Source organism: Bombus pyrosoma, linkage group LG6 (assembly GCF_014825855.1).
Source record: "Bombus pyrosoma isolate SC7728 linkage group LG6, ASM1482585v1, whole genome shotgun sequence".
NCBI lineage: Eukaryota > Metazoa > Arthropoda > Insecta > Hymenoptera > Apidae > Bombus > Bombus pyrosoma.
In genome coordinates, this window is record NC_057775.1 from 3,977,487 (window position 1) to 3,990,440 (window position 12,954).

The 12,954-nt window shown below is 44.2% G+C and overlaps 1 protein-coding gene across 4 annotated transcripts in view; it reads right to left on the reverse strand.

Moving 5' to 3' along the window:
- Positions 1 to 2,754: 2,754 nt before the first annotated feature.
- Positions 2,755 to 12,954, reverse strand: part of LOC122568605 (zwei Ig domain protein zig-8-like) — an 83,005-nt gene continuing 72,805 nt past the window's right edge. For all 4 annotated transcript variants that reach the window (XM_043728529.1, XM_043728530.1, XM_043728528.1 and 1 more), the window contains 3 exons: positions 8,461 to 8,588; positions 7,418 to 7,586; positions 2,755 to 6,089 (listed from right to left, as the gene is read on the reverse strand). In XM_043728529.1, coding sequence (XP_043584464.1) covers positions 6,001 to 6,089; positions 7,418 to 7,586; positions 8,461 to 8,588 — 386 coding nt within the window. In that variant the 3' untranslated portion in view covers positions 2,755 to 6,000. The remainder of the gene's footprint in view (positions 6,090 to 7,417; positions 7,587 to 8,460; positions 8,589 to 12,954) is intronic.

The window sequence follows — 12,954 nt, forward strand, 5'->3', positions numbered from 1 at the left end:
TTGGCATCGATCCTGAACGACGGGGACGGTTCAGTGGCAGGGGAGACTGGATGCGCGTCGCTCGCTAATTGGAGCGATAGAATTTCAACCGGGGTCACGATTGGTAAGTAATGATCGGACGTGTCCACTCGCGAGGGATACTTCTGCCACAAAGCCGCGCCGGAGTGGAACGCGGATACGACGCGACGTGTCCATTGAACGCGAACGTTAGGCCGCATGCGGACATACAAATAGCCGTAGACGTCTGTATACATCTACGTATGTATACGTCTACTGATTGACCCATTGTATCAACCCCAGAGTAACTGGCTGGATCGATCGGTCGACCGATGTTCGATCTGTCGTTTATCACCGGACTCGACGAGTATGCTGATAAGCGCCGGTTTTCATATCGATCGAAATGAGCGACGCTCTGGTAAAACTAGCAGCTAGACTTTAATTCCGATAGTACGCGTTCGAGCCGAAGGAAAGCTCGGGAACCTGATTTAAATAACAATCGACTAATCTTCTTCCTCGCGTTTTCCTTTCGTTTACGCAATTAACGTTGTTCTCGGAACAACCATAGAACGGTTTATTGCCGGCGATTCGCTGCGAACGAAACCAGACGCCCATCGAGGCCATTAAATAGCAATTAATTCATGGCCAAACAAGGAAACACGGTCTCTTCTCCGACTGACGGAAATAAGAGAATGCCGGAAAATAATTGCGTCGGACACAATCTATTCTTCTTCCAATTAGAACTTCTTTTCATCGTAGCTCTATTTGTTGCGGCAAAGTTCCTTTAACTTTTTAATTAAATTTTATTCATCTTCGATCTACAGCGAATGTACAGCTGAAAGATGGAAACCTGGAGACTGCAAAATAAAACGTTTGATAAAAACGTAAGGTAATGCAAATATTTGAAACGTTTATTAAAACGCAACCGCCGACAGCCGAGCAATTGAACGAGAGTTGCGATTAATTTTCCAAAATCTCCCTGCGTTTACCCGAGAGAGGTAATTAAAAATTATATCCTTCTCGCGGTCGTTTTCACGCCGACGATGAAGCTGATATCCCGGCTTGAAAGGATAATTAAGTAGACTAGATGATAATGTCGTTCGTTCGTTTATCCTCAACTCGTATTGTCTAACTGAGACGCGATACTGCGGGAAATTTCGATAAAAAATCCCTGTACGTCTACGGCGTTCTAACGTTGATAATAAATTCATTTTTCGCAAGAAGATATAAAAACTTTTTGACCGAGTCGATTAAAACTTTCCACATCTTTCTCGTAGAATAGTGGCGAAATGATAGCGAAAGTAGAGAATTTTTTACTGCTTAAGTCGTAAATTATCCAAATTTTTCTGGCTGTTTTTAAACAAACGAGAGCGCGACGCTTTCGTTTCGCGCGGATATCGTCCTAGTTTGGGACAGATCTTCTCTGGCTAAGAACTACTCGATTGAAGAGGGATCGCGGAATATCAAGGAACCGTGGAATTTCAGCGAGGCGGTCTCAGCGTATTTTTTCGCGTCATTAAACCGTGAACAAAAAGTGTATACTTAGTAGGAGGAAGGGGACAGAGCGGAAACAGAAAAATGGCGCGAGAAAAGGAAGAAAGGGGGCGTCGTGCGGCACGCCTACGGCAGGTGAAATCTAACGGAAGATTGAAGAGGGTGACCGGTTGATGTTACAAAGCGAAGAACGCGCGAAAAAGTCTCGCTGCAAAGAGGGGTAATTAGCGTTGGTCCGCTGGTGGATTAATTAAAACGACTCCTTGAAAATGTGACGTCGACGGTTACTTAAAACGAGAAAAGAAAAGGGTTCGGGAATGAAAGGGCTGTTTCGCGGCCGTTCCACGTCGCACCGGCTCTTCCACCAAATATAATTGAACGGTTTTGTGGTAAAAACCGGCCAACTCTCGATAATTTAGCTCTTTGTAATTCACCTTTTGCCTCGCTTCAGCCGTGCTTTAACTTTGTTTAATTCGTTGGCGCTTCGTTTTTAACGTGTCGCGACCATCGATCCAGGGGAAGGAATTTAAGGATCTTTCGATGAGTTTTTATGTAAATATATCGACCGTAATTCGTCCAAATTTCGGACGTTTAATTACACGTTCGAAATAGGGATATAATCAGGTATTCGGAAACTTGTTGCAATTCCGCACTATTTGACTATCCTTCGTCGATGCATAAGATACATCGTTGTAAAAGACACGTTTTTTTATCCATCAATTTCGAACGTTTCTCTTTAATCTACACTAACACTTAACGTCCATGTGAAAACACAGCAACGTCTATTTGAATTTAACGTGCTATTTAGCGTGCCGGAAATTCATAACATTCTCGCAACCTCGGCAATTGCATAACAATGATAGGAAGATGTATCTACCGTGAAAAGGACTAGAAATTTTCCGAACATCTCTTCGATACGTTTCATGTGCGTTTATTTAAACGCGCGAATATTTTCAAAAGACACAAGCCCTGAATTTATTACGAACGTATTCAGATCTTCGTAAAGATATTTTATCTTATTTTCGATTCATCGTAAGGTGGAAGGAAGAGGAAGTATCGTTGTCAATTTAAATACATCGCTGTTAGAAATGTCATGCGTTTTTAAAGAATCTCAGCGTTACTAAGAATAAAAATCTGACGCTCGATTAGGAATTAACGGATTACTAGGAAATACTAGCCTGTGCTAGACTTTAAACGTGGAATTGGATATGGCATGTACGTTGTCATTCGTTGTAATAGTTGTCAGAAATAACATCGAATGGGTCAGATTTCCTTTTTAATTTAATAAATCGCTACAACGAGAGAATAAGAATCGTCGCTATAAAGTTCGAGGTCCTTAACTATGTACATTTGTAAAAAATCTCTTAAACGAAGAAGACGTAATGGCTAGTTATTATAACCGTCGACTAACCACGTTAAATATCGGACCAACGTCCGTTTTAACGGCTAACAATACGTTTAGATAGACACTCTTGTCGCTCTTCCGGCTTCGTAAAAACGCTTACAACTAACGGTACTGCGTTACGAGTAAATATACATATAACGTGAAATATACGATGAAGTTTATGTGTCCGTTGTGATTCGGCCGAAAGCCTTTACGCTTTACGCGAAAGTTTACATTCCGTTTTACGCGTCTGCTGCCAACAAGTCCTACCAACTGATACAAACGGAGATTTTTCGGTTCTTCCTTTATAGGATATCATTCTATAGAAAGTTATCGTCGTTTCGAGTTAACGGTTATCAATTTTTCGGCCTGTTCGTTTCATGCTGCAATTTCCTTCTCTTTACAGCTTTTCCATCATGTTGCCGGGGAAAAATTGCGCTTATATAATTCCTCGAAAACTAGTAGAACGACGTTCTACAAATATTTTTATTGGCTGAGCTATACAAAAATTGATCATTTTCTATAATCCTGCTTTCAACGTGTTAGTACGGTCGCGCTTTTTGTGTTACAACGATTTAATGCTCGTAATGACATCTGCATACGATAACAACAGAGTCTCGTTGATTCTTGCCATTTCAATTTTTCTACTAGATACATCGCTTCTCCTCGTCGTCGAACGAGAACTTGTCCACAGATTATGTCCACGTGGCAAATACGTACCAGCTAAGGTGAGCTTTTCTCCCGTGGATTCTGAGCTTTCGCTAGTGGCAGATTGATAAGGAAAAGGAAGATGTTAACCCATTCTCATGGATATTTTGTATGAACGATAGCGATAAATCGAACACGGTATCTTTGTCGCCAAAAACCTACTTCGAGGAGGGAAGATATCACTCCGGGATAATAAGTATAACACAGAGAGGTAGGCTTACACAGAACTCGACGAATCGCTGGTACGATTTCTTGGCAACAAACGCGTTTTCTTTGCTACGTACATAATATACGTAATCCAGAAGATGTTTTTGCTCACGCAAACACCCGGCCTTTCGTTTTCAAACACTACCTTGATGAGAATAATTGGACCATCTATATTTACTTAACTCTCGTGGTCCCTTAGGCATAACAAAGAGGAACATAACAAAAGCAACAAAGATTATTATACATTGTGCGAACGCGATGCTAGTTACACCGATCGATACGACGAATATTTACATCGTCGCAAACAAACGTATGTGTACGATAGGCAATGCAAACATGTAACAAATTTTAAATTTAATCCGCCATAACGCAATTTATTCGCTTCGTCAGCATGCTTTTATTCGAGCATCGGCACAAAAATATCGGCGAAAATGGCACGTAATAACTTTACCCCGGAAATAAGCTTTAATGAGAATGGTTTAAAGGTTTCTCCCTATAAAAGAATAAAATTAAGTAGTCGGTACGAATAGCTCCGCAGAGCTTTTGGGTAAAAACTGTTTCAGCGTTTCTTTTCTTAATTCCTGGCAACACTCTCTTTCTTTAAACAGTGCTGCGCATCGGTGCACTCGACCTCTACCGCTGATCCAGTCTTTTATTTCCGAAATAAAACTCGTATTCAAATTTCTGGCACAATTGTCCGTGCACTGAGTTGCGACGGAATGACTGGCCTTTATATTCGTAATACCTTCGAAAGAAACTGGCGCGCGCATCGTTGCAACGTATTTGTAGATTTCTACGATGCGATTCCACGAAAGCAAACTTTTATCGCGCGAATAAAGGAAAAAAGTTGCGTGACAAAGCGTTTGCGCGCTCTTGGACTGATTTACGATCTGGCAATGAAAACAACGTCGAATCACATCGTTTCTAAATCAAGACCATTTCAAACGTTCACGCGATACGACTGTCGTGACACAGAAAATTTCGAGAACGTCGTTGCACTTACGTTCCAATATTCTTTCATCTCTATCTTCTTTCTTAGATTCCTTTAGAGTGTCTCGTTTCTATCAGGTCTACGTAAATTCTTTGACGATCTATAAACGTCTGGTTCGAAACTTTCGTAAAACGTTCTCTCTGATATGCAACATGCTTATAGTAGTTCCTGTTTCTAAATGAATTTTCGTTCACACTCGTAAGTCGATTATTCGCGATAGACACGGAAGACTATACGCTCTTCCGTCTGGCGTTGATTGTATTTCCCGATGACAGGAATAGTATGTAACAAGTTTGCCAGGATAGCAATATCCTTTTCGAGGTAAACGTATAGACGAAAACAAGGCGAAAGTTCCCACGACACGAGACCGAAGCGAGTTTATTATTGGACGCCGTGGCAACATTTCGAACGAGTTTTTGTTTAATTATATCCAGTCTCGGTAGCAGTTGCGCTACCGTAACTCGATTATCCATTCGATCGTATAATTACGCAGAAAATCATCGCGAAGGCTCGTTAAAGAGATTTGATCGATTCGCAAAATGTTTTTAACGATTCGATAACAACTGACAACGAGACGATTTTCTATAGTACTACGAACAATTTAACTCGCAGAAACGTATTATCGTACGTATAGGTTCTTTAACATACATGCGCAATCGATTCGAGCGAACGCGTTTCGAGCTAACGCCGAAGAAAGCAGGAAAGATTTCCTGCCGCGAGTAGGACATATCTACTTGATGGAAAGACTAAAGGAGACAGACTAAAGACAGGAGACTCGATACGATGGAAACTCATCTGTCGAATCCGTACCGATCTGGCGTTAAATGGGGCGATTGCCGCGCGAAATCGCAAGAAAGACAGCGAGAGAATAGAAGGGAGAGTCAGAAAAATTCGCTAGTACTTGTCGCAATATCAGAAAGAAATCGCTTAAATTAGGTTGCACGTCGCTGGACATTACGGTATAACGTTGAACCAGGAAACGTGAAACACAACTAAAAGATCGAGTATTTTCACAAAGGTGTTCTCGCAAGGGACAAAGAAAGAAAGCAACTTATTCGGAAATATGTTCTTACGATCGATATGCAGACGACGACGCTTAGACGAGTTAGACGAAGTCGACGTCGGTTTGTCGTTTGAACGAAGACGAACTCGATCGCCGCGGCTCGCTAACACGCAATTTGCGCCGCGGTTAAAACCTTCCATGAAAACCAAGCACCGGCTAAATGATCATGAAAAGAAGTAGAACGAGGGTAAGTAAGGTCGCAGCCACTCCGCCGCCGCTGCCGTGATGCATTGCTGCTGGATGCTCTGCAACAAACCGAAATTTACGGTGCGATGTAAAAAGGTAGTTTTCATTTTGCCAACCGTAATGAATTACATTGGAAACAACATTCACGGCGAAACTGTCGCGTTCTCGAGAAAAAGACGACTTTTCGATCGATCGGCGCGACTCGACGCGACTCGACGCGACTCGACGCCACGCCACGTTCAGCTAGACGAACATCTCCACTCGCCTTATGCAATTAAACGTAATTGTACGCGAACAGCGTCTTCTAATATGTCTGAGTGATGCGTAAATGAAATTTTGGGAACTTCTGAAACTGGTTGTAACGCGTTGCGCTCGTTCGCAACAAACTCTTCCCGGCAAGTTTCTCGGTTCTTCCCTCCGATGTCGCGCGAGAGAACCCCGGCATGTAGGCGACCGAAGATTTCATTTTGATTACGCGGTTTACGAAACTCGTTTGTACCCAGTTTTGCACGCACACCTCCGCCATCGAGAATAAAACGAATCAAGATAATGGGTTATCGTAACAACGTCGGCCTGCATCTCTAAAACTAAAACACGGAGATATTTAATTTAGGGCGTCGCTGTGCTATTTGGGTTAATGTTATGCAAAATGATTTCGGCGACTAACAGCAGGAAAAATTGGAAGAAAATATCGTATAGCTCCGTAATATGGTGTTACGACGAACGATTTAAGTAATTACCTCGACCGACTACCTTCGTCTTTGATATCTATCAAATAAACAGCGAAATTGGAAACATTCGCCTGCTTTATAAAAGTATCAAAATAAATAAATAAATAAAATAAAAGTACCAAACGGTTATACTCGTTAGCGATAACTTGTTTATAGAGAAGATGCTCGTGTCGAGGTGGACGAATATCAAAGAATATCGTATCGCCAATAGCCAGAACCAGAAGTGTGTCAACGGGGTTTAGGTTCGGCAACGGCTTCGAGTGGCGATATTTGAGGCCCATCGCGTTATATTCTAAAGTTACGTACTGACGACGCGAAACCAATCCACGAGGCTGTCTCGGGACCGATCGACGATCATCGGTCTTATCTTTACCAAGCTCAGTGCCTCTCGCAGCTTCTTATTCGCTTCGTTTTGGAAAAATTTCGCGTATTGAAACGACCTTGTCGAAAGTTGAAAATAATAAGGATTCTAGAAGGATATGATCACGGAGTGGAAAAGACGACGTACCTTTCGGTAAGAGAACTGCGAGAAATGACACGACATATTGTTTTACATAGCGCGGCCAAACGTTGGTACTGTCTGTACGAGAGTTAGTACAACTGCACTTAATCGAATTAGTGGTACAATTAAAACAAAGATCAATGTTTTCGTTTACCATTGACGATGTGAATGTGCACGCTGCTGGAATGGGTGTTACTCGGCGAACAGGTGTACAGGCCTGCGTCTGCCTCGATCGCTCTCTGAATGAGCAAACGGCTGGAAGTCACGGGTCCTCTCTCCGTGACCAAGCTGATACCACCCCTCGGCGTGTCGAAGGTAATCGCCTGCGAAACAAAGAAGACGGACAGCGCGTCGCATTATCCACCTCGTAACGTGACTACCACCGAATAAAGCTACTTGGCGTCTGTAGACGAGGGAACAAGTGGTGACAGGAAGTGTCTCTTTCGAGTGGCGAAATGCATTGCGGAATAAATGCCTTTAAAACACGTTTCCAGCCTACGCCGAGACGCCGACTACCTACGAAACCGCTACTCGAGCCTACTTTTCGCTTTCATATTTTCTTCGTTTCTCTTCCTCTTCTCTTCTTCGTATTTTCAACGAAGTTGGCGAACGAAACGGAAGAACGATTTAGGCAAAGTAACTGAAAACGAAAATAGAACGCGAGTTTCGATCCATTCTCGTCGCGTTTGTCTACTCCTCTTTGATCGACTATCGTTCTTTCGGTCGTTTATAATACGCTGACCGGAGAGCAGAGGAGAAATACGACGGCCTTTTTCCTAATAAATTCCTAGTGGCGAACGACAAATCTCGATTCTCCATCAACGGCAGCTTTATCTCAGTCACGAATAATTTACGTTCGAATCGTCTTTATTTACACGCTGCCCCTCTACGCATCGTTGTCCAGGAACAATCGCGAGCTTGTTAGCAGGCTTCGTAAATAACGGGGCTCGTAGCGGGGAACGCTATTGACCGCAGCGATAATCGATATCGTAGGATAACAATGAACCGCGGGCGTACAATGTACACGTATTCCTGCGACCCTCTTTAATGTTACAAAGAACGACGTTAGTTGCGAAAGATGTATCATCCTATCGCGAGAATAGCTGTTGTCTGTTAGCGCGCGAAAACTTGAAAACCCTTCGCCTTTGTGTCTTCTGCTTTTGACGGGCATAAGAGGAAAACGTTGCGAGTACTTACTTCGTGATCGTGACTCCAAACGATCGTGGACGGTGGCTCGGGAGCGTATTTGACCAGGCACGTGAGGTTTATCGTGCTGTACTTGTTGATGAACAGATCCGGAGCTCCGGAGATCTCGGTGACCGGCTCTGCGATCAGAACGAACTCTTTGTTGGTTTTGCTGGTTAAACCGACGGCCACGTGCATATAAACCGAAAGGCATCTGTTTAGTTTTGACGAAGAAAATGAAGAAGAGTTAGGTGGGGAAGACGAACGAGGATATAGGAGCGAGGGAAATTAGAAAAAAAATTCCGAGGAAAATTAATTGACCCGAGAGATACGATCAATCTTAGCGAGAGATCTTACGTTCTTTTATCTTATATCTATTTAAAATATATCGTCGGTAGTGCAAATCGCTCCATCTCCCACGATTTCCCACGATACGTTAGAAATTATGAAAGATATTTTTAAGCGCACAACAGCAACTCGAGAACCAAGCTCGCGAGGCTCGGTTACAGTGTTTCGTGACCTTTCCGTGTTTAAAATATTGTAGGATCTGAATTTGAAACTTACTTGTCGAGAGTAACGCCGTCAACTATACCACGTAATCAGTGAATAGGCGTTTCGATTATTACGCGTGGCAATCCCTTCGATGACTCGATGATCCTATTAGATTTATAGACACGATACAAGGATCGAAGTCGGGTAAAGTGACGTTAACGAAGAATAGTGGTCTGGATGTTTCTCTTAAATAGCTAAAAGAAACGGTTGAAGGGAAACGCTTGTTTTTGCCCTGGAGTGCTCAAATTCAATCTTATTGTTAGACACAGGGAGAAGGTTGGTCCGTCGAATAAAATCCAATAACGACGGACAAAGATCTCTCGATACGATATATCCGATACTGTTTCTCGAAAGCAGGACTTGGCCGAAGGAATACCGATCGGATCAATTCTACATAAGTCGGAATTCCCTTCGAAAGAATTCGCGTCGCGTACAATCAACGAAAGGCCGGCTACTTCGGAATGCGTCTACTTGCTCGGAAAAGCGTATCGTCTATCGAATCGTTTTGATGGGACGTCTCGTGTTCTGCGAGCATTACGATGTACATAAATTTGATCGAACGGACGAATCTTCCCTTCGGACAGCCGCTACGGAATCTTAAGTTAATAAGTTTTGCTTCATCCTCCTTGCTCTTCTGCTTGCTTTGTTTACTCGAACGAGTCGCAGAAACAACGCCAGATATTCGTAAAGACAGCACGTGTTCCACGACGATAGATTAGATTAGCACCGGTATTATAACGCACACCTCAGTTTGCTTCTTCTTTCGTAACGAGAGAAATTATCGGAACGTATTCTGTTGCGTGTGACTCGTTACACGTAGATTTCAAGCACGTAAAGAGGGAGAACGAAATACGAAACGAAGCTGAAATAGAATTAAGGAGCCCCCAGACCAATGTAAAATATTCGCAGCGGCAGCGAACGTTTCGCACTTGGCTATGAATAAACAGGTGGATTTTGCTGGCGTCGCCGCTGCTGCCGCTCCACGCCGTAGGGAATATTTCGTTGCTGCTACTCCTGCGAATATTTCGCGTTGGTTTCTGGAGTTGACATTAGGTTTCTAGCGAGTTTGTCCGTTGCCGTAATTCATCGTACAATTGTCACACGGAGACCTAAGATTACGGATGCGCTAGGAGGAGTACGTTTCTTGAGCGTTCGATGTAGAGTTTGGATTATCTGACAAGCTCGAGCTCCGGATTTCCTTGGTTTGCTGACCAACTTTAGGGTCGTCCTGCCAACTCGGGCACCTTCGTTTCCTCTCCGGTAGCATGTCCTTCGACTGTTAAATGCACCGCAATATCTGCGATACAACGTTCTCGCAAACAATTTACCGAAGCTCCATAAAACTCCCGCTGCACCTGCTACGTATAACGATAAAACGATAAAAACTTATCGCGGTAAAATAATCCACCGGAAAACGATGTTCCTGCTGTGTAGTCTGCTACAGCCAGAATTATGTCGCTCGAACGATGCGAGAAATATCTATGTTAGGAAGAGCGTAGCAGCAAATAGAATTCAGATTTTGCTATTATGCTGATAGAACGATCGTTGACTTTTGCTCCGGAGACTGCAATTTCGTTGGTAGACGGTTGACCGTTGACATGGTGGTACACGGTACACAAACATCGACAGTGGTAATCGTCTCACGAGTGCGGTCTTGTTATTCCCGTGGCATTTTGCAGGAAGGAATAACAGGTTTATTCGCGCGACGGTTCACCTACGACGGAGGAAGAGAAGCGAGGACGGCCACGGGGATTCCTCGAGTTTCTCGAATTCTCTTTGGTCAGTCATGATTTGCTGACCAACTCCTGGTTCTCGCTACCGTGTTCAATTTTCAACGACGCTGCCTTAAGAGGGTCGTACATTCTCGAACAAATACGTTTTCGCTGTAAACAGAGTTGCTTCTTATTCGGTCGAGACGCAAATTGCTTCGTACAGCGTCAGCTTACGCTCGAGGGAATTGCTTTGTTCGCTCCTCGAAGACGTAAAAATTTTTCCTGGATTAAATTAAAAGACTCGAGGAAAGGGGTAAACGCATCGACAAAGATTTCCAAGCGCGAGCCACCGTCGCTGCGTCAAAGATCTCGACGTTCTTCGAAGAACCATCGAACCGGCCGATAAGTTGCGCGTTCTTCGAACAGGGACGACCGGCGATCGTTCGAGCGAAACTCGACAGCAGCGAGAGATCTTGGCTTCCTCTGAAGAAGCCTTAAGCGTTAAGGGTCGCGGTGACCCTTCAACGGCATATTGCTTCTCCTCCGGGAACTTTGAGTGGACCGAAGGAACAACGGGGCGTGTATCGGTACAGAAGACAGTTTACGTGGCAGTAGCGACACCTCGAGAATTCGCTCCTTGAGGAATAATCGATCCGCTCTTTGGTAGCTGTCTCGTAGGGAATTCATCGACGTTTGTACGCGAAGAAATCGATCGATTACGCTGAAAGTTCGACGAGCCTGCCTGTTAGCGTATCGATTCGTTCGTCACCGATCTTTTCTCCGACTTACTTCGATCGACGAAACCTAGATATTTTTTCAAGAAAAGTTCAAAACGACAAAATTTAAAAATCGAGTACGTTCGTCTCGATAATTCTGTAACTGGGTTTGGCCAGAATCTCTAAGGTTCGTCCAATTCGACGAATTAATATCTACCCAAACCGTCGATCTCCGGTCGATGTTTATTTGGCCTCGGAGCCACGACAGGAAATAAATCGACGAGGCCCTGGATACCTAACTCGACCGCGACTTCGGCCGCAATTGAATCACCGGTGCTCCCAGTGGCTCGCAAAAAAAGGCTAACAAGTGGAAGTGGATAGTAAATCGACGCTCCGGCAAGAATAGAATTCTCCTCGACGTTGATACACCGAAATCCCGGCGATCTAATCAACTTGACTCCACGGCCTTAAAACCTCCCGCTCCAGCGTTTTATTCGCTTTTTAAGAAACGATATTTCCGCCTCGCTTTTCTTCCTATTTGCCTTTCACCTAATTTTATGCCGTATTCCGAATTTCGTTTCTTCGTAATTCGTTGAGATTAGAAACGTAACTTTCGTTAGGGATTTTAAGCGCGTAGCAACTTTGACGAAAGTAACGAATGCCACGACGAACGGACAATTCTTTCCTCTATTGTTCGCAAAAAGTGAGAAATCGAGATCGTTGTTGTAACGAAGAAGTTAGCCTAAGAGTTTCAGCGAGCAAAGAAAGCTCGATATTCGTAATTCTGCAGGGCTATCGTTTCACGCATCAAAACGACTTTGCTCGCAATTTATCAACGAGGCTGCTACAGAAAGGGCGAGGCCAAAATTCCTGAATGCGAGGCGCGCGTGAAATCGTTCGATTCGCTACGTAGCCTCGTTTCATCTGCAAATACAGAGAGACCGTCGTGTCAGAGTCACGACGTGACTGGAGACTGGAACATCAGCCAGAGGCGTAGATAAATTATTCCGGTACGTGAAAAGAGAGTTGGCGATCGATAACGAAGGCTAGCGCCCCGCGTCCCACGCAAGCCAGAAGGTTCAACGTCGCAAAGCGATTTCCATTGCGGTTGAAGGTCGTGACCGGTGTTCGGAAGGACAATAACGCCGGACTTGGTCTACGAGGACGTTCACCCGACGGACATGCACAGAACCGGCGGGGCGGTATCGAGTATGACTTAACGTGGAATAAGCGTGCGATCGACGCGACGCATGTATTATTAGCAACGCTTCGTCGCGTCGCGTTGCATCGCGTTGCGACCATTGCGATCGAAACCGTTCGAGCCGCTCCTACGGTTTCAGAACCTATGATTCCCATATGTTACGCGCCATATCCTCCGTGTCACGACACGACTCACGTACTCTGCCCTGCCCTTCTATCACCGACACGAACACTCCTCTCTCCGATAATAATCTTCCGTCCACGCCATTACCGATAGAAATTGATTGCGTTCGGATGCACCGACCGATAGCTTTCGCGCGTCCCTA